General features: G+C 31.6%; 1 protein-coding gene and 1 long non-coding RNA gene across 6 annotated transcripts; both read left to right on the top strand.

Annotated features, from left to right (window-relative positions):
• Nucleotides 1–5,646: 5,646 nt before the first annotated feature.
• On the top strand, nucleotides 5,647–18,659 carry LOC111716414 (high affinity cGMP-specific 3',5'-cyclic phosphodiesterase 9A). Of its 5 annotated transcripts, XM_023491874.1 has the most exons (11): nucleotides 8,332–8,422; nucleotides 8,878–8,905; nucleotides 10,264–10,596; nucleotides 12,290–12,310; nucleotides 12,347–12,392; nucleotides 13,010–13,055; nucleotides 14,538–14,601; nucleotides 14,897–14,977; nucleotides 16,004–16,124; nucleotides 17,315–17,464; nucleotides 18,375–18,659. In XM_023491874.1, exons 3-11 carry the CDS (start codon nucleotides 10,583–10,585, stop codon nucleotides 18,447–18,449), a joined length of 618 nt encoding a protein of 205 aa, XP_023347642.1. In that variant the 5' UTR covers nucleotides 8,332–8,422; nucleotides 8,878–8,905; nucleotides 10,264–10,582; the 3' UTR covers nucleotides 18,450–18,659. The 5 variants fall into 5 exon arrangements, with proteins under 5 accessions (XP_023347639.1, XP_023347642.1, XP_023347641.1 ...); XM_023491873.1 differs by lacking the exon at nucleotides 18,375–18,659 and adding an exon at nucleotides 18,249–18,368 and having other exon boundaries at nucleotides 8,333–8,422; nucleotides 12,290–12,392; XM_023491870.1 differs by having other exon boundaries at nucleotides 8,335–8,422; nucleotides 12,290–12,392; nucleotides 18,375–18,649.
• A 1,393-nt stretch (nucleotides 18,660–20,052) lies between these two features.
• Nucleotides 20,053–21,697, top strand: LOC111716417 (uncharacterized). Its single transcript, XR_002768482.1, has 2 exons — nucleotides 20,053–20,140; nucleotides 21,635–21,697. It is a non-coding gene; the product is annotated as an uncharacterized LOC111716417 (long non-coding RNA).
• Nucleotides 21,698–22,575: the final 878 nt, after the last annotated feature.

Consider the following 22,575-nt stretch of genomic DNA (forward strand, 5'->3'; position numbering starts at 1 on the left):
GCGCTTAATTTATCCCTGGAAGACGACTTTCCTGGGTCATTATTATATTGGATTTTTATACCTTAATTAAGATCACAAACCCACGCAAATTAACAAAACAAACAATTAAGAAACTGGACAATACATGTTCTTTTAAAATAAACTTAGAATTATTTCCGCACAAAAAATCCACAAAAATCCACACAGAAAATACACAATTACACCACACAGAAAATACACAAAACAACACACAGAAAATACGCAATTACACCACAAGAAAATACATAAAACACCACAAAGAAAATACACGAAACACCACATAAAAAATACACAAAACACCACATAGAAAATACACAAAACACCGCATAGAAAATACACGAAACACCACATAGAAAATACACAAAACACCACACAGAAAATACACGAAACACCACACAGAAAATACACAAAACAACGCACAGAAAATACACGAAGCAACAGGAACAAAATACTCGAAGTTGTGTGCAGTTTACACACATTGCGTGTCACACAAGTCAACTCACATACTCGTATTCTGCTTATAAGTCACAAACTAGGCTGTAGTGGGCTTAGTAAGACTGTTATCTAATGTTTTAAAGCTGGGAAATTTTCCTAACTTTTCTCTCTATACATCTAGATACATTCTACATATGCATACTATTACTAAGCCAGTATAGGGCACATGTTCATTACTGAGCATGCGCAGTAGAACATGTTTAGAAACAAGAAAACTTTGAAAACAAAAGAGAATGAAATAAAAATCAATAATAATTCTTTAACGATGCAGTATTTATAATTTTTCTTCACTTGTAAAGAAACCAGGGGAGTAGATAAGGATTCAGTAGGGNGTATTTATCCCCAGGATTCTAGGGGGGTGTAAATAACCCCTATAACCCCCCTTATCTACGCCACTGAAAGAAACATAGTCGAAATCAAGAAACATTTTGGCTTTCATTGTCTGTATAATAAAACAAGACATTGTATATATATATGTATGTTGCCTAGAACCGGCCAAACGGCTGGACCAATTGGGCTGAAATAGTTGGCCGTCAGATGTCTCTGCTAATTAGATGCTTTGAATGATTACACGTGGCAGAGACACCTAGCAGAAAAAAAGTCGTTTTAAGTGCATTGTATATATAAACAAATAAAAGCTTTTTCTGATCAAGTATGTTTTTTTGAGAAACTTTTTTTTGTGGGTTCTCTGCAAAAGTTACTTGCGCATTTCTTGGTTTTAAGAAGCAATGGAGAAATTCACAGAATAAACAGTTTTCGAGTCAGAAAACAACATTATCTTCCACATTTTTGATGAGATTTAGGTTTCAAATATTTTCAAATATATTCTTTCGTTAAAGATTTTTATTATCTTTTTACATTTTATAAAAACTCGAGACAAATAGAAATATTTTATTGATTGTTATTATTCATTATCAAAAAAATAATTTACAATGGTACTCTTTAAACCTTTGTCTGATCAAGGATATCAGAGTCATCCTTTTCCCAGGTAGAAAATAGGTGATTTTCATGTGTATTATCTTGGTGACTTCAGGATTTATGTAATAAAGAGACAATAAAAGAAATTTTGAATATTTTACATTTTTTGGATAGAAAAGCGGTAATTTCTGTTTTAATGTTGTCCAGATGAAGGTTTAAAGGGTATCGTTGTGAATTAAATCCTTCCTGGAACTCTTTTAATGCAGGGTCAATTGAAAAATTATTTTGTTACTTCTTGCTTCATGAAATTATATGAAATAAGTTTAAAAGGCGTGAATTGGATGAAGGGACACATTGACCTTTAAATCATTTTAAATAAACAGTATAATTTCTGACATTAAAGGGAGTAACCGGCTATGAAAGATAGTTAAACTAAGTATGCAATGTTGTGGACAAATTCTTTAGGATTCATTTGAGTCATATCAAACTTTTTAAAGATCTGTAAATCCCGAGTTTGAGCGCAAAGTCAACGTACGTACGTGCATACGTTTTCAGAATTGTTTTTTAATCATTAAATAATGACGACAAATATGTAAATAAAATTCTACAGCAAACTAATTATAAGTTGTTTAGTAACAGGTTGAGAAAATGAAAATTAACTCTTATCATCGAAAATAAGTAATCAATTATTAGTTTCTATAATCTCTAATCACAAAGATTTTCTGCGAATTTTCTGGAATTTTTATTAAAAAGATGACATTTCAAGAATTTGAAGAAATCTGCGAACAAATTCATAGAAAAAAGAAATTTATATTGAATATAATGATGAAATATAGAAATTTTACTTTATTTTTCGTCGTCTTTATTTCATAATAAAAAAACGATGTTAAAAACGTACCCACCCAAATTCATGATTGTGAACGTCGACTTTGCGCTCAAACTTAGTAATTATACATCGTGGAAACATTTTATATGTCTTAAATGAATCTTAAAGAATTTGTCCACAACACTGCATACTCATTTTAACTACCTTACATAGCAGGTCTGTCCCTTTAATAAGATAATAAAACTCTCATCTTATTTTAGCCTTTTTGCCAACATTTCAATGCACTTTAGAATGATATCATTTATTGTTTAAATAATATATCCTGTCAATAGTGCTACGTAAACTACTCTTATCTTCTCGACAGTGAGTCCCAAAAATAAGATGATTCACAGAACCATTCTTGCTCGGCGATTCCATTAGCGCCCAGCTGCAATCATGTCGATCTCGAATGACGTAAAACTAAACTTAATTCCACGTAAGATAACTCCTTTTCATAAAGTGCTTATGATTAAGAAGAACAAAAATGTTTTGAATTTCGAATATCTAATCGGTTAAATAATTACGTTTACAAACCCTTGTGAATCGGGTATGGAGGGGACAACTTGAAATTAGTTTGACACTCTCTTGAAACTGTCATATTTTGTGACACACATTGTATATAGTAATAATCAAAACCTTAAATAAATATACTAAATCACAGATAGGACCTCGTCCTCGATACATTGTGTTTAGTGCCTGGGATCCACTCCGGATATGGAACATTTTTACTTCATGGATTCGTAAAATATCCAAATTTAAGGATCCGCATACAATTGCTGAGCTATTAAAAAATCGTTTTACTCTATTTAGCTCAAACGCACAAAAAAAATCTGCTCAAAGCACTCAAATTTAACAAAAAAAATTATTCTAGCTCAAAACACAGTAAAAATTTCAATCTTACTCAAAACACTTAAAAATTTACTCTTGAACAAAACAAACACAGAATTTACTCAGGCTTTAACATAATAAAACTTTTATCTTTTTCAAAATTTAAAAAAGTTTTAATTTTTAGCTCAAGCACATCTTCAGTAGTAGATTATCCAAGCCTTTTTAACAGGAAACATCCACCTCTTAATTTGGTTGTTTAATACTTCACGTTATGTTAAACTTACTGTTGTGAATAGGATCGACAAAAGTAGAAATGTGTTCGGTTCTAAATCTTTTTTTTTACATCATTCTATAGGATTCCAATAAAACTAAATAGTATTGTATAAATCCTGAAAATATTATGTTATGCTTATAGTTTATTAAAAATAAAGTTTTAAAGTTTAAACATTTTCTAATTTGAAATCAATCTATTTTTATATTTTCAAACTGCATAACGAAATTCTAGATTTATTGGATTTTAATAATTTGATAATAATAATTGTCATCAAATTTTTTTTATTTCTTCAGGAAAATATTAATTTCATGAAACTTAAAACCATGGAAAATGCAAAAACTGAATTTTTTTTCTAAAATTGTTCTAATGATAATCTATATATATAGACATTGTTCATTGAAGTATTATTTTTAGTCTAAATTATACAGTATTATTTCTCATAGCTTACTCATTCTTGGTAATCAACATTAAAAAAAACACAGAGTACAAACAGTTCATTTAAACTTGCCATAATATTTTTGCCATAAATACATTTGCCATTATATTACACTTGCCATAATACGTTTGCGATAAGTTACACTTGCCAAAATGGTTACACTTGTCATAATTACAATTAATTATAGTTATAATTTACATACATACATTTTTTATTGAACATCGTCAATTTTAACTTTTGTGACTACAATTAACAAATCTAAATGAGGGACAGCTGATGAGCTATAAGGTTAAGTTTTTGCTCTATTGGAAAAGTATTGTATTGTCAATGATTCTTCACCAAGCTCTTTCTATCAGTAATAGTTTTCATACCTCTCACAGCAGCATTGTTACAAAACTAAAGTTGGGAATTTTCATGAACAAAATTTAAATAAAAATAGTTAGATTTATATCTTTGTAAAAGGTAAAAAATTATGGCAAAAGTAATTATGGATTAAGTGTAACTTATGACAAGTGTTACTTATGGCAAAAGTATTTTCGTGTAAGCGTAATCATGGCAAGTGTAATTCATGGCAAATATATTTATGGCAAATGTAACTGACTCTTTTATTTCAAGAATTTAATTGGCCGCCTTACTAACGCTTTAATTTTAGCGAAGGAACAATTACATAATAAACATCTTCGCTCATACATATATAAATATATATTCATATGTAAACTTTATCTGCAGCCAAACGGCTGGACCAAATTGGCTGAAATTGTTTGGGGGTTACAGAGGCTAAAAAAAATTCCACCGGTAATGCCGCGGCCGGGAACTTCAGCTAGTATCTTTTAAAAAATGTAGCGTATAGAAGATATGGTCGTATATTTGTTTCTAGCTTAACAATTTCTGACAATTAACTTCGTCGTTTCTGCAAGCAGAAATCCGCAAGTCGCTTTTATAAAGAAACGACAATTGAAAATAACATAATTTCAAAAAAAGAATATCTAGTTCACTGTGGACATAGGGTCAATTAGAATTCGAACCTGACCGACCTCTTGTACTGGCCTTAATGACGCAGTGCACGACACGGCCAGACTTTTTACAGTGCCCGGCCTATCATAGGCCTATTTTTCCTACCCTACTAGCTTAGTTGTGTGTGAGTCTTGAAACCATTTGATTTCAAGTCATCTCTAAACTTATACATGTCCTGTGGAATTATAGTTTTGTCACTATACCCTGTTATTATCAGGATTCATTTATTAAATAAACAATAAGCAAGTGAGATACTGTTTACAGAGATAGGAAGGAACTTTAGTTCCAGGGTGTTTCACAAAACATGAAACTTTCCTGAAATATATTTCGGCATTTATTTGTAAACTAAATTTATTTAAAATTTGTTTTTTAAACATTTATCTTTAACTATGATATTTTGATTTCGTGGTCTGCTTTTTTATGTTTAAATATTATCGGAGATATTAAGCATGCAGTCTCTGTCCTATTTGTGCAATATATGCAAGAAGCAGTGAACATGCGTCCTATCTGTATAATATATGACTAGAAGAAGTGAATAAGCATGTGTCCTATCTGTATAATATATGACTAGAAGAAGTGAATAAGCATGTGTCCTATCTGTATAAGATATGACTAGAAGAAACAGAATGAGCATCTGTCCTATCTGTATAATATATGACTAGAAGAAGTAAATAAGCATCTGTCCTATCTGTTTAATATATGACCAGAAGAAATATAAGCATCTGTCCCATCTGTGTAATATATGAATAGAAGAAGTAAATAAGCATCTGTCCTATCTGTATAATATATGACTAGTGCAATAGTTTTACTCTTACTTCAGTTGAAGTTAAACTTCCATCTGGAGAGGGTGTAAGGAATGAGAATGTGGGAATAGAGTGACAGAAGTTCATTAAACGAGGTCAGGGAGTAGATAAATATGGAGAAAAAATAGTTTAGTGAGTAGATAAATATGGAGAAAAAATAGGTTAGGGAGTAGATAAATATGGAGAAAAGTTAGTTCAGGGAGTAGATAAATATGGAGAAAAAATAGGTCAGGGAGTAGATAAATATGGAGAAAGTTAGGTCAGTGAGTAAACAGATATGAAGAGATGTTAGGTCAAGGAGTCGATAAATATGGAGAAATGTTAGTTCAGGGAGTAGATAAATATGGAGAAATGTTAGTTCAGGTAGTAGATAAATATGGAGAAAAGTTAGATCAGTGAGTAAACAGATATAAAGAGATGTTAGGTCAGGGAGTAGATAAACATGGAGAATAGTTAGGTTCCGGAGTAGATTAATATGGAGGGATGATAACCCCAGTCCGAGTTATTGCATGGTTCCAGATTTTAAACAGAATATTTGTGTGGATAGTGAGAACCAGAGAACTTTGGAATAGGAAGACGACTTTCAAACTCAATATGAGACAAAATAAAGTTGTTCAGTGTAAACGCACAGATCCATTTAACTAAATAAGTGATTTAGTATATTACGTAAATTTCAGTATTTGCGAAAATAAATAAATAACATGCGGGAACAGTTTTAAAGGGTTCTATTTAATCATTTAATTAAAAAACTAAATATCTGCAATATTCCATTATCGGAAAGTGAAGACTACGACATTTGATGAATTCTTTCGATGTATGGCTTATTAAGGGTTTCACTGTAAGTTAATAGCAAAACTATTCGTTTTGTAACAACACTAAATACAGCATTGCTATTTTATTGTCAACACCTTTAGTATTTTCTACTGGAATTGATTATGTCAGAAATAAAAGAAATTTTGTTGGCAATAAGGAAAATAGATGCTTTTCTGTTACGTTTATAAGATAGACAGAGGCATACACAGGGGGGGGGCTATTGAGTCTCACCCCCCTTGAGCCCCCACCCCACCCCTGGACCAATTCCTTTGATACACCCCTGAAAAAAGACGACATTTAATAATCTCCTTGTAAAATCCCTTTTAAAATAGTTTGAAAAAAATTATGATAGATAATTAGGGAAAATTCTGTCATGTCTCAGTCAAAGGTTGAAAAGGTTTCGTTGTAAATCAGAGATCTAATTGAAAGGTCTCTTGAAATTACACTTACAGTCCCTGTAAGGCAGGATCAGCTAGATTTTCCCTCCATACTATATTTACTCCATGAATCTATAGAATATATTATGTAGTTCATTGGCTTGGTTTAATATTACTTGTAATTCTAATAATAAACATTATATATAGTGGTGGCTGAATGAACTTTAACCTCATGCACTGAGAACCAGAAAACATTAGAATTTTTGTGTCAAAATAAATCTACCATAAAATGTTGTTAAGAATGTTTTTAATGTGCGATTGAACTGCTGCTTAAAAGTGCCCTAGGAACAATTTTATAAATATATGAGTTTTACAAAGTTCTTAATCACTTTTTAAAAGAAAAAACAAAGATTTCATTAATCAACAATTTCATGTTTCTCCATATATTTTGCCTTTATTGATGAAAGTTATATTTTTTAGTAATTTATAAAAAATAGTTAAAATTTAGGCCGTGTACAAAAATGTTGGGCAATGGGGGGAGGGGGAGGGGGTAAAAAAATAGTTCAAATGAACAAAAATATTTTGTTTAAATGAGCTTAAAAAATAGTTGCTCATTTGAACTGTCTTTTTGATTCATTTGAAAATATTTTTTTTGCTCATTTGAACTATTTTTTTGCTTGTTTGAACTATCTTTTTTATCATTTGAACTATTTTTCTGCTCATTTAGACTATTTTTTAGTTCATTTGAACAATTTTTTTACTCATTTGAAAGCTATTTTTTGGTTAATTTGAACTTAATTGTTTTGTTCATTTGAACTACTTTTCTTCTCATTTGAACTATAATCCTACATTTGAACTATTTTTTTGGTTATTTGAATTATTTCATTGTCCATACATGTGAAATATTGTTTGATCGTAAACTATATATGTTCATATAAAATATAAAAATCTTAAACTGCATATTTGATTGTTTAAATGAGTAAATAATGTGTTGTTTGAACTTCAGTAAATAACATCATTATCAGTAGTTAGAATGAACAGTCAGTAGTTCAAACGATCAATAGTTCAAATGATCAATAGTTCAAATTATCAATAGTTCAAATGATCAATAGTTCAAACGGCAGTAGTTCAAATACGGATCCGCCATCTGAAAAAAAAGTAAATTGAAGAAATTAATATTTTCCCAGAATCCCTTAATTGTCAGTCTCACCTTTCTGACAATATTGTAAAGAATTTAAAAAATCTAATTAAAAATCAGAAACATTTTAATTTGATTCAATATCTGGGTCAAGGATATATCTCTATTGTAATCTGAGAGCGCAAGAACAAACTATAATGAAGATAAATAGACCCGAACAATTTAGATCGTACTTTTAAGAAAATGTATTCGAAACCTGGTTTGGTTAAAATCCTAGTTTTTAAGTTACTGTCTCCAGAACGTACATTAGAAGTACACTTGTACACTATAAAGTTGATTTACCTAAATCCAAGAAAGCGAATTAATCGTTAATTTATAGTTGATCGTTTTATAAACAGTGAATTACAATTTCAAGAACAAAATTGTTTAAATAGAAATTTGGGGTCTGTACTAGAGAACGATTTTTGGACCCCATGCAGCACCCTCCCCTCCTATCAATTTTGTACATAACCTAGATTTCAACTATTTTCAACAAAAAATATTCATTTTGTATTATTTAAGGGTTAAGGCAGGTTAGGACAATTTCTGGGCCGAGCACTGCGGCTAGAACAGGCTTGGGGCCCGAGAGCTGCGGCCAGGACAGACCTTCAATTTCAACAATTTTCAACAAAATTAGAATATATTTAGGGTTAGGGTTGGTTAAGACACCTTCTGGGCCGAGCGCGGCGGCTAAGACAGACTAGGGGGCCGGGTGCCGCGGCTAGGACAGGCTAGGGGGGCGGGTGCTGCGGCCACATGACCATTTTAATCCTTTTTTAATCATTTTAATCTAAGATGCATGTACAAAATTTATAGGAGGGGGGGGGGGGGGGCGGGGGGTCCACAAGTCGTTATTTAGGAAACTACAGTCACTTTTGTGAGATTTGGTAGGTCTTGTTGAACATCTATTGATTATCTAATTATTGTACATGGAATGGAAAAAGTGTTTATGTTAAAAATAAGTTTTTCGTCTCCCATTTTCTTTGGAAAAAACATTTGAAACCACGCTTCTGGAAAATGCTTATAGGCACTTCTATTGAAGACAAAAATTAGATAAAAACGTGTTTTAAATATGATGTTTTTCTTAAATTAAATTATTTATACATTTTCAAAACTTTTTTATATTTTCTTACATTTGCTGCCCAATTTTTTTAATTTTCTGTAATTTTTTTTACTTTTTCTCTGTATTTTCTAAGAAAGAACTAATATAAAAAAACATTACTTCTTAGCTTCTAAAAATATCATAATTTGATTATTTTCCATTTCCTGGAAGAAAGTAAAAATAAACTTTTAAATTCTGGGAAATTTTTGTTTTAAACCTAAATTGAAAAGTAAAAAATCTCAAAACTTCACATTTTTCAAACATCATTTCATTAATTGCAGGTCTAATTAATTTGATAATTATTTCACTATAAATTATCGTTATTTTTAAACAAATTTCTTTAATTCTGCACTCCATTAAGTTAATTAAATATATATTTACATATGCCATGGCTGGCGATTATATCAATGCAATAAAGACTTTTTATTTATAATGCCAATTGATCCCTTATAAACATTTTTAAATTACAAGCGTTCAAGTGAACAAAAAGGAGCTGTTACTTGACAACTCACTTTGCATGTTTATGTTTTCTCTGATGTTTTAGAAATGTGTAGACATAAAAAATTTAAATAGAAAGTCGTCTTCATTATATCATTATCTTAACTCTGATCATTTTATAGACATAGTTATTCGAATCAAAGTAAAAATTCTAATCATCAAACCAAAACTTTCTTTTAATTTCAAGTGACCTTACATGCAAAGACGACAATGCCCTATTCACAACTGTCAGATCAAGCCACTCTTGTATGTCGAGTCCATTAGCGCCTGGTCCAATCAGGGTTCAGTCATCTGTTTGTTGTCTATTCTGAATCAATAGAAATAGTATGACGGTTACATCTAACTTTCTATCTATCTTATTATCCAATTAGAGTTATGAAATCCTATCAGTAAATGGAAATATTTACTTCTACTGAAACTATGGTGGTAATGCATGAATTAGATATCTATGTTTATAATTTGGAAAACTGTTCTATTTTCTATTGGGGTTCTTTTCAAAAGTGACTTACGCATTTTCACTGCAAGAAGAGATATCAGAAAAACGACTGTATCTTTCACATTATTGATTGGAGTATGGGTTCAACGGCATTGTCATCTTTACATAGAGGGTCACTTGAAATTACGCTTACAGTCCCTTTATTTCAGGAGTTTAAGCACAAGTAGGAGGTCTAACCGGAGACAAATAGAAGGTCAAACTGGAGACAAATAGGAGGTCAAACCGGAGACAAATAGGAGGTCTAACCGGAGACAAATAGGAGGTCAAATTATTATTAAACCGAGTACACGTTGGTAATTAGACAGACAGGCGGTCACACTGGAAAGGCCGTCAGTTGGCCAAAAAGAGCTCAGACAAGCGGTCACACCGGAAATTTGTTGGCGGTCAAACTGGTCAGAGGCAGGAGGTCGAACAGAGCATTGGCTGGCGGTCACACCGGTTAAAGGCGGGTGGTAACCTAGCAACACAATGGCTGGACCCAGGTAAAAAAATCAATTTTATCCTTCATGTCTAAATGAATAATAGAAACTGTAGCAAACAGGGACTATATCAAATGGATAGCTAATAGTAGTTGAACCATTGCTCTTGTGCGCAAGTTAAAGCTCAAGAGAAACTTCTCAACTTAACTACTTACTGCCGGATCAAATTTGAATTTGTTATTACAATTTTAACCGGGGCTTGGCTGCTTTAGTAATATTCATAAAATTTGGCCCTTGTTAGATTTATCTATATTTGAAAATTTTCAATTAGCTCTTAACTAAAAGCTGAATGTAAATTATTCCTAAAATGCTAACAAACAATTTTCTGTTAATTAAAAGCACTCCTCCTTCTCATCATTCTAAATTAGTAAACATTTGTACTTGTTTTCTAATAATCTGCAACAACGTGATTTTCAAACATTCTAATTGTTAATCCTTATCTAACACATAAGTACAAAACTGCACATTGAAATTTGAAACCGATTCAGGGTTACCAATCAGATTTTGAATACGGCTATACAGGGTTAATTTTTTATTGTTGCTTTCACTTTTAGTTCCTTGCAGCTGTTTATTTGCTTCATGTGCTTTCACTTTTAGTTCCTTGCATCTGTTTATTTTCTTCATGTGCTTTCACTTTTCGTTCCTTGCATCTGTTTACTTGCTTCGTGTGTTTTCACTTTTGGTTCCTTGCATCTATTTACTTGCTTCGTGTGCTTTCACTTTTGGTTCCTTGCAGCTGTTTATTTGCTTCGTGTGCTTTCACTTTTGGTTCCTTGCAGCTGTTTATTTGCTTCGTGTGCTTTCACTTTTGGTTCCTTGCAGCTGTTTATTTGCTTAGTTCGTTGTCTAATCCTAAAATATATTATTTGAAGGCCATATACATTTTTAACTCCGCTGCAGATTTTCATATTCAAATAGATAGTCATTAGTAAAGTATGTATGGGCAAACCTGTACTTTTTGTTGAAATTAAAGGGAGTGTTCACGTAACTTATAATGCATGAAGTAGAAAGTTACTTTTTAGAGAGACTATCAAATCAATCAGTTTTCAAAATTATAAAAATGGATATCAAATTAATACTTGATCAGACAAAGCTTGTAAGGGTACCATTGTGAATCGGGCATTGAGGCTCACTTGAAATAAGGATTTCACTCCCTTTCATAAAGTTAATCACAGGTTTAAAAATGTATGAATCTAACGGTTTCCCACAAATAGATTATCAAGTACAATAGGTGGCAACAGAGAAATAGATTATCAAGTACAATAGGTGGCAACAGAGAAATAGATTATCAAGTACAATAGGTGGCAACAGAGAAATGAACCAATTATACACGACGTCACAAGTGTCAAATAAAACAAGGAAAACGAAATTTTCTCAAATTAGTTGACATGGTTCAAGATTAAATAAAAAAGTGTAAAAACAGAAACTAAAAAACACATAAAATTGCACTTATTTTACTGCAAGAAAAGCATCGTATTCTAAAATTATCCCTATTATTGATGATTTTGTCGGACACAAAAACTGAATTGACACTTGTGACGACAGAATACAGCTGTACTGAAAGTGTATAAATTCTACGTTGCCACCTATTGCACTAGAATCTATTTGGTTTCCCATAATTTTATAAATTTTATTTTCTTGTCCGATCTGTCTCCTATTTTTATAACAGACAATTCTAAATCTTGTACTTTCTCAGTGATGTTCCTGATATTCAGAAATATTCCCTGTCAGAAGGAACCAAATTAGCCCTGAAATATTCCCTGTCAGAAGGAACCAAATTAGCCCTGAAAACACTGCAGGTAAAATTATGTAACTTTTTTGACTGGTAAATTTTTGCCATTTAATTTTCATGTAATTTCAGGACCCTTTTAACAAAAAAGTAGAGTTATGTTGGAAAAATTACAAAGTCGTAAACAAGGTTCTATATGTTTGAAAAAACACATCTGATCATGTCCTAACATATCATAGAATAATGTAAAAAATCTCCCATCCCGATTTTCTTATAGTGATAACCAGAAAACTCTGAAATGTGAAGACGACTTTCAGACTGAAGATATGACTATAAATGGTTCAATAAGCATTGCACACCGCAATTGTACAGTTTAATTAGTGAGTTATTAAGTGTCTAGTTGAACTATTTGCTTAATGTAACACCATCAAATACACTTAAGTATTGCTATAAAGTCGTCATCCTATTTCAGAGTATTCTGGTTATCACTGTAGTTGAACGCATAATAGAATATAAGAAAACGTACTACAGCTTATGGAAAGAATATAAACAAAACATGGTCTGAGTTTAGTTATATTACTCCCAATATACTGAGTTCATACTCATAGATTTTACATTTCTCAGTTATTTGAAGAAATATTATTTATTTTTTTCCCCCATTTTTCAACTTTTGATTTTCAATTTTAGTTTGATATTTGGCAATGGGAACCCGACAAGATAATCTTCCTTCTAGGTAAACTCGTAGACTGATCGAACAGAGCTGAATGGGATATCCTTAATCCCGAATCCCGATAATCTGAGCTAAAAACTTTAGAATGGGATATCCTTAATCCCGAATCCCGATAATCTGAGCTAAAAACTTCAGAGTGGGATATCTTTAACCCAGATCTGTTAATTAATTAGGAGATTAATTACAAGAAAAAAACTTAAGCAATATTTTATCTGGAGATTAAGAAAAAGAGTTGATCAAACATTATTCCCAATATCCACCATTCAATAGTTCTCAGCTCTGGAGATTAATTATAAGAGGAGAACAAGCAATATTTAATCTGGAGATTAAGAAAAAAAGTGGACCAAGCATTAATCCCGATATCCATCATTCAAAAGTTCCCAGCTAAGAAGTCAGAACTTCTGTGTAGTGAATATCTATATCAGTAATCTCGATCTTTTGTTAATCTGCAGATCAATAAATCTTTATTTAATATCCACAGTGTATCCATAAAAGAAAACTAAAATGAAGAGATTAAGCTTTGATCCTCAAATTAAAAGTAGGGTTCCAGTTGGAATTCCGTTGAGCGGAATTGCGCACACCTGCTCTCGAATTGCTCATACTTGTACGGAATTGCGTGGAGTTTACAGGGCTTGCAATCGCGCGTTATTAGAAACCACTTGCGTTGGAAAGAAACCCTTATTAAAAGAGCCCAGAGTGGATATCGAGATCTGTGGATCGGGATTATGAATATCCAATACAAAAGCTCTTGGGATCAAACATTGATCTTCATCTTACCGGATTAATATAAATCCTCTTCCCGTGCATGGTGGTCATACCCTGCATAGATTGAGGGATCAATCATTGATCCTCAAAATGGATATCAAGATCAAACATTTAAGATTAATATAGTTCCGCACAAAAGTTCCAACGATAGGGTTACCCAACGAAGAATATGTCGATTTACAAATTAAAAATAATTTTCTAAAATATTTAGAAAAGCATGACATCGCCAGTTACAAAATAAAATAAGATTGGGTTCGATACAAAAATAAATTTGCACAAAGAAACTGTTTTAATTAGGGTTAAGCATCTTTTTCTATCCGAGAATGTATGTGTTTACTTTCCAAATTGGCTTTATAATGATATTAGAAGTTAAGAACATTTTTAAATTGTTTTAGCTATTTCCTATTTTTCTAAATGTTCAATCAAACAGAAAAAATATACGAGAAGGAACGAACGTTTTTTTAAAGAATGATAATAAAATTGATATCGATATCAATCAAGATAACAATACCGTTAACGCATGAGAAATGACAAACACGACAAACACGACAAACACGACAAACACGACAAACACAACAAACACAACAAACACAATAAACACAACAAAAACAACAAGCACAACAAAAAAAAACACAACAAAAACGACAAAAACGACAAAAACGACAATAAAAGACAAACACGACAACGACTAAAACGTCAAAATTATAATATTTTGTTTAGAGGAGATGTATATAGATCTAGGACTAATGGAAGAATTCAATATTCCAGAGGAAACAATGAAAAGGTATTGTTGTTAAAAAGGTCATTTAATATTTTCATTGTTACTATGTGCAGTCGTCAAATTTAAGCAGTGTACAAAGTTATAACAGCAATTTTGCATACTTTTACCTATACTTATGTAACACGTTTAAATTGAAATAGTTAGTGTAAAGAATAGTTTTTAATACTTTGAAGTGTCCATTGATAATTAAATAGACCCTTCGGATATAGAGTTCCAATTCACAAAAAATACCCTTTTAAAATTTGCAATCTTTAAAGGAATGGACACTTTATACTTTAAGGACAGTCCCTTATTTTAGGTTTTTACTGCGAGTGAAGGATAGTTACAGAGATGTTCCATTTCATAATTTTCGACACTCCTTCTGTGTTACACAAATGATGTAAGATTATATTACACTGTTACAATTTTAAATTACTATTATTTTGTGAGAAATCTTGAGCAAAATTGTTAGAATTATCTCACTTATTTTTTCATTTCAAACATTCTAGGCATAATTCATTTTGAACAACATTTTTGTTATTTTGATTTTCTTTTGGTTCTGATATGACAAGGAATATCTGAGGGTTGATTTTAAAAATTCAAACATTAGTTTATTTTAGAGAGGGGGGGGGGCTATTAAAAGAAAAATATGTATTGTGCTATGCAAAGTTTGCTGGGAAAACATTTTTTAAAGAATTACATCATGTATGCGATCTAATCATTTCGAATATTTTTTAGATAAATAATGACATTTTCTGATATTCCCCCCCCCCCCTAGTCCCTATGTGCAGCTGTGTCAAGTTTATGACGTAAATGTTTAATTAAAAAATAAAATTAAAATGTTAATTTCCAGACATAGAAACAACAAGCAGAGAAACTATTTGAATTAATTTTTAAACAAGGGGGGGGGGGCATTTCACTTCTTTACAATGATAAACTTTAATATAATGTATATACAACTATTTTAATTAATTTTCAAACAAGGGGGGTGGGCATTAACTTCTTTATAATAATAAACTATAATATAATAATAACATCAAAAGCACGTACTTATCTGTGTACTTACCTGTGAACTTTGCCCCAAACTTGCTTGTGTACTTAACTGTGTACTTTCCTGTGTACTTTTGTGTGACTTTTCTGTGTACTTACCTGTGTACTTGGAAATGCCCGATTTACAACGGGACCCTTGAGAGGCTTGTATGCATGAATTAGATGATTTTTTTACTTCAGGAAAACAGCATCAAAAACCTTGAACCTAGAAAAACGACAATATCTATAATATTATTTATCAGATAAAGGTTTTAAGGGTACTGTTGTGATTCGGTTATTGACATCTTTACATTGAGAGTATGGCTACATTCCCTTTCAAATTTCTTCTTTCCGTTCCACAGGTTTATAGATTCCACTGTATATAACTATATTCTAGGTATGTACTGATCCATGGTTGTAAGCTGAACACTGTATTTACTAAACTAGACCTTATGATCCTGATCACAACCTGTATCTGTCATGATCTTGATCATCCTGGGTTTGACAACTATTATCAGGTTAAAGAGGCTGTCAGCCAAATTTCAAGTGACGTATCCTGCATTTAAAGGTTTTAATATCTCACTTAATATCTCATTCATTTCTTTATAAATACATTAGTAAAATTGGTTAAAAAAGAATCTTAAGCATGTTATTAAATATTTTTCTTCGCCGATTAATTTACAAAATTAACAACAAATTTACGAACTATATTCCTTTAATCTCATTGGAGAAAACAATGTTCGGATATCCAAAGAGAGAGAAAAAGAGTGGATTAAGGACTAAAATTAAAAGTTTCTACAGTGGATATTCGGAATAAGTAGTTGAGATTATAGGTTATCCATTCTAAAGTTCCTAGCTCCGAAGCTTTTTTTCGAAAATGCGCGAAAAATATGATTAAATCCGCGAACTTTTTTTGTTATTGCTTTTTTATTGAAAATGCTTTAAGATATAGCCACAATTTAAAGTTGAAATAGAAGATAGGGCTGGGCGCGTTCCTGGTGGAACGATCGTTCTTTCCCGAGAACGAACGGAACGATCAAGAACGATCCCATCGTTCCGAAAAAAAAACGAACGCTTAGAACGCGTTCTTAAGACAATAATCAGACTAAACAGCAGGTATCATACATACATATTAAGGATATTAGCACTCCCGCCCCTCCCCCCCGCTCTCACAAAATTATACATTGCTCAGAATTATCTAAGCTTATTCTTTTAATCCTAAATTTAAAGTATATAATTAAATGTATTATTTACGGCCGTGAGGAACTTTTTATTAAAAAATTGTAATTTTTTTACTTTTTAACCAACTCTTTTCTTTAAAACGTTTGTCTTTGATGTAATTGTTCGTTACTAAGAACGGAACGGGGGATGGAAACGTTCTTGGTTAAGAACAGAACAAGAGGGATGCAATCGTTCTTCATCTAAGAACGCCAAGAACGGAACGGAACGGGAAGACCGTTCTTCTACTCAAAACGGAACGGAGCGGGATAGAATGGAACGGGAACGGAACAATAAAAAAAGAGGAACGAGAACAAAACGATTTAGCTGAAGGCCCTCGTTCTAGAACGGAACGGAACGATTTCAAAAAAGTCGGAACGTGCCCAGCCCTAATAGAAGATGGGCCCACATCGCCCTAAAAGCCTTGTTTTTTTTTAAAGCAATCTCTAAAACATTAAAGCGTGTACTTAACAATCTCTTTATGATTCAGATAAACGCTAAAACTGAACTTGCTAAGCGCTACAAAGATCTGTCCCCGCTAGAGAACCATCACTGCTCGGTCATGTTCAATATCCTAAGCAATCCGGACACCAATATCTTCATTAACCTCAGCCAGGACCTGTTCATTCAAGTCAGAGCGGTAGGTTCAAAATAAAGTTATAATAAAAAAATTGGACTTCCAGTTTAACATTTCATTGCTGCTTTTTTATAATTTTTTTTTGTAGACAATTTTTTCCAATTCTTACCCAACTATAAACCTCTCCTAGGATCACAATTTGACCCGATCAGTTTAGCAGTTCTGACAAACAGACATGCAAAGTAAATAAATAGAAGAACTTGTTCCAAAGAACTAATTATTTCATGAGGAACTAATTCTTCATTACAACCTATTGTGATTTTTCCAGAGCTGAACGTGAATGTGTGCGTAATTTCAAGTTACCCTCCATTCAAAGAGGGAATGCCTGATTTACAACCTTTGATATCGAGTTCAGAGAACCCCGTGTGTATGTCCCTAAAATGATGTTAAAATTGCAGTAACTAATTCAAATTCATGACGTTACAGGTTCAACAAATTTATATGCAAACATTTATTTTATTGCAACTTCTATAAAATAAATAAGACCCTGAAAAAAAAGCACTCAAGTATTATCAAGTACAAGCATATCTGTGGACAATGGGTTCACTGGTCTGTGGTCGCGTGGGTTCGTCATACTCAATCAGTCAAAGGTTTAAAGGGCATTGGATTCAATAAGAAAAGCCTATTTAAAAATGAAGTGTCATTTGAAATTATGCCCACAAAACTTTGAATGTAAATTGTAAAGGCTACTGAAAGGCGGAGCTTACAACCTTCCCTTTTTTAGGTAATAATGATACTAAAACTAGGAACGGATATGTCGCAACATGCTGATATTGATATTTTCTAGGAAATGATGATACTAATACTAGGAACGGATATGTCGTGACATGCTGATATTGATATTTTCTAGGAAATGATGATACTAATACTAGGAACGGATATGTCGTGACATGCTGATATTAATATTTTCTAGGAAATGATGATACTAATATTAGGAACGGATATGTCTCGACATGCTGACATTGTGGCAAACTTTATTCAGGTTTAGACCTTTCAAACTGACTAAATAGATTTAGACCTCATTAACGCACTTACACTTTTTAAATTATTTAAAACCCAAACATGTACAATATGTACATCCTAGAAGTATAAAGCAATAGATTCACCCCCTCTGCAATTTAAATGATTACAGAAAGGGAGGGGGTATTTAGAGATTTGAGCCAAATTTTGTTTATACTTATAGGGAATTGTAAAAATGTAAAAAAATAACACAAAAAAAACATTTTTAAATGAGTTGTCAGATCTGTAAGAAGGAAATGAACTCATATCATAATACAGATAAGAGATGTTTTTAAATTTTACGTTTTAAGCATGATTTAGAAATATATTACTCTTTGAGATTTGTTTTGTCAGGAAGATTCAAAACAACAAAACTGTTGAAATGTTTGAGTATTTAGAAAAATAAATTGCACCTTTTTAAATTCTGAAAAAGGTATATTATTATTATTCTTATTATTATTATAACCTATAGTCATCGATTATCTTTCGCCACATTTGTATATAGTTTATATTATATAATATTTTCAACGGATTTCGAAAATTGTGAGTGGTGTGCGGCATTCTTAGATAGTTGCGCAAGCGAAAAGAGAAATAAACAAATTAATTAAAACATATTATAAAATATAAACTATATACAAATGTGGCGAAAGATAATCGATGACTATAGGTTGTAATATCTGAATGATTTGTTTGAAATTAAATTGATTTTTTTACGGTCTAAATAGTATGTTGCAATTTTCTCAATTTGTATGGCCGCTAAGTTATTCGGTATGAGACGTCTTTGACAATTTTCTCCTTACAGACGCAACAGATAGAAATAAGATTAGTAGCGATCAAAAGCGCTTTTTTATCGCATTAAGCCTATACCCCCTTTCATTTTTCGCGAACACTCCCTTTAAGTAAAATGGTATATTTATTATATATTCAATTAATGTATTATGTCTAATAAAATATTAAAATCAAACTGGTTTTTTATCATCCGTGTCATGAATACATTTCAGGGCCCGGGGTTATACAGCATTGATGAAGATATCCTTGTTTTCTATCTGAAAGTTTAATTTGATAATTTACAAATGTGGTTTCTTTTTATAGTGACTGGTGGATTTTTGTAACAGATGCAAAAAAGAAAAATGTCAAGATGTAACATTTTTGTCTGATAAGAGCACCTATATCTTTTTAAAATTACGATGGGTCTTGTTTAAGTATCAAGTCTAAGTAGTTTATTGTTTATTATCTATCCTTTGTCGACGACACAAATGTGGCATCGAAATGTTAAAACTTTCATACTCTTGCAGACACAATAAATAAAGAATTAGAAAAAATAGCTTGTTGGTACACGTCTAATAAACTTACTATTAAGTTTGAGAAAACTAATGCAATATTATTTTTAAATGATCTAAATGCACAAAACGACTTTCCTGAAGTGTTTTTGATGTTATTACAAAGCAAGTAACTTTACTTGTAAGTTAATAAACCAATTTAGTGTACTGTGTTACTGCACATTGCTGTACCTCATGTACATTACACTATTTAACTTGAGTCTACAAGTCGACTTCCTATTCTAGAGTTTTCTAGTTATCACTATATAAGATTACTTTGTTTAGAGATGTCAATGTTATGGAGTCCCAGAGCAAGTTTATAGAGTTTGTGCTTCTTCCTTTATTCCAGGCGTTAAACCAGGTGCAAAATTAAAAAAGGGTAGATTTAGTGACTACTCTAAAAGTCGTCTTTAATTTTCGGATCCACTCATAGTACCGTATGAATATCATCGTAAATAAAACAAGGAAATTACAAAAATCAAAATGTTTTTATCCGTCAGCAATGTCTAATTAAGAAAGATCTCGAATTCTAATATTTTCACATTTTTTAAAGATAAAAGCCAGACTACATTATATACTATCAAAAACCTTAATTATTTAAAAAAAAGTTTACTAGACTAGAATTATAAGGATCGTCATGAAATGCCTGTAATTAGGAAAATTTTGAATTGTAAAAGTGTTCAAACGTGGTGTATAGCATAACCCATCCCCTATAGATTAAATAATTACATTTTAGAATTATTAAAATCCTTTGAAAATCAGAATGGAATAGAATTGTCATTACATTTTCTAGGGTTAAAACATTTTTCTGTGGTTTTCCATAGCAACATTATTCTTTTTCAAAAATTAAACTTTTATTTTTAGGCTCTTTCCTTTCTTTCCAACTCTCATCGGTACCCCCCTGTGAAGATTTGTCTGATAACGAATTATTGCAATGAATAATTTCCTTCTTTAAAAATGATTATTTCCAACCTTTGTGCAACGGGCTATTTTGAAATTAAAACTAATTTGAATATAAATTATGTTTTATAGGTTTATTTGTGTTTAGATTTGTACATGAGTTTAAAACTACTGTACAGCATAACCCATTACCATATTTTCATGATTACATGTTAAGAGAAATCTATTTTTAGATTAATTTCTTGAAGATTTTAAAGAATATTCTTTTTATGATCAGGACATTTTTACATATAATCAAAACATACATTTTTTAATGAAAAAAAACCCAACTTTTCTTTAAGTGAAATATTTTGCGTATAAGTTATATGTAGCTATCTTAACATTATTATATATGTATTCTGTTTACAGACATTTTCCATCAATGTTTAATTTGTTCAATCTATTCGAGGAAATTGAGTTTTCTCGGTGTTATCTTTCATTACTTTTTTCAAGGGACTGGAAGCGTAATTTTAAGCTTGACACTTTCTGTAAACATGGCATTGTCTGATTCACAACGGTCCCCTTGAAACCTTGATCTATGTTTTAGATATTTTAGTTTTCTAGGTTTAAAACTGATGATTTCTGATAATTAACATTATGTCTAATTTGTACTTGAAGAGTACCGTTGTAAATCGGACAATCTTTGCATGGATGGTCACATGACATTATTTTTATAGACCCTGTAAAGAGACTGTATACATAATTCTATGTGACACTCCATGTCCAGATTGTCATGTTGGTACAACAACTGTAATTATATGTACCCATTCAATATTTGTCTGATCATCGACGACTGAGATATCTTTAGTTTTCTTTCAAAATTAGATCTTAAGTATCTTTCATCAAGTCTTCTTAGGAGGAGGGGGGGGGGGATTTTGCGGCCAGAACAATTGAATAAATGTTTATTATTGTTCAGTTGTACCCGCAGATGAAGGAATTAGCTGTTGAGCCACTAAACATTGCTAAGCAGTACTATGAACACCAGATCTATATACAACAAATACATCAACATCATCATAAGGGGGAACCTCTGAAGAATTATCCTTAAAGAGACTGTTCTTATCTTAACAAATGATGTTCTTATCTAGTGCTATATATACCTGATTCACCTGGATATCCGCGTTTACACTTTTACAGAGAATAGTATTATCAGATATACATATAATTCATCTTTTTTAATCGGTAATTTAAAGAGTAACTTTGTATATCGGATATTCAACCCTTGTAGGGTCACTTGAAATTACGCCGATATTCCCTTTAACATTGAAAGCAGAGAAGATAAATACTGTATTTGGTTATTTTCTACATGTGAAAACTTTTATCAATGACTATAAGACTACGCCGATATTCCCTTTAACATTGAACGCAGAGAAGATAAATACTTTATTTTCTAAATGTAAACACTTTTATCAATGACTAAACCTTGTATTTGAGTGAAGTCTTAACAAATAGTCTTTTACTGGTTACAGTAGATAAACATTAACTATAACATATTTTACCCTTGTAGTAGTAACCCTAGTCATATATCACATTTTCTTATTTTTTATTGAGTAACTAGACGACAGAAAAGTATTGTGTCTTATTATTTCAAATTTAATTTCCGAAACCCAAAGATTTAACCCAAAAAGACGCAAATTGCTTAAAATTTCTGACGGAATTTTGTATAAAATTGAATATTTATTTTTCTTCATTTATTTAAGTTACATTTCGTTTAAAGGGAGTGTTCGCGAAAAATGAAAGGGGGTATAGGCTTAATGCGATAAAAAAAGCGCTTTTGATCGCGGCTAATCTTACTTCTATCTGTTGCGTCTATAAGAAAAGTCTCTACAATTTAGTTAGTCGCCCCTGCATGCATCA

This window comes from Eurytemora carolleeae, unplaced genomic scaffold, assembly GCF_000591075.1.
Source record: "Eurytemora carolleeae unplaced genomic scaffold, Eaff_2.0 scaffold461, whole genome shotgun sequence".
NCBI classification, from domain to species: domain Eukaryota; kingdom Metazoa; phylum Arthropoda; class Copepoda; order Calanoida; family Temoridae; genus Eurytemora; species Eurytemora carolleeae.

Excerpts from the sequence above, each read along its gene's own strand:
- LOC111716414 (XM_023491871.1), top strand. Across the intron at positions 12,393-13,009 it reads TAGCCCTGAAAACACTGCAG|TTTGATATTTGGCAATGGGA; the intron begins GTAAAATTATGT and ends TTTCAATTTTAG. Across the intron at positions 16,125-17,314 it reads GGTTTGACAACTATTATCAG|ATAAACGCTAAAACTGAACT; the intron begins GTTAAAGAGGCT and ends TTTATGATTCAG.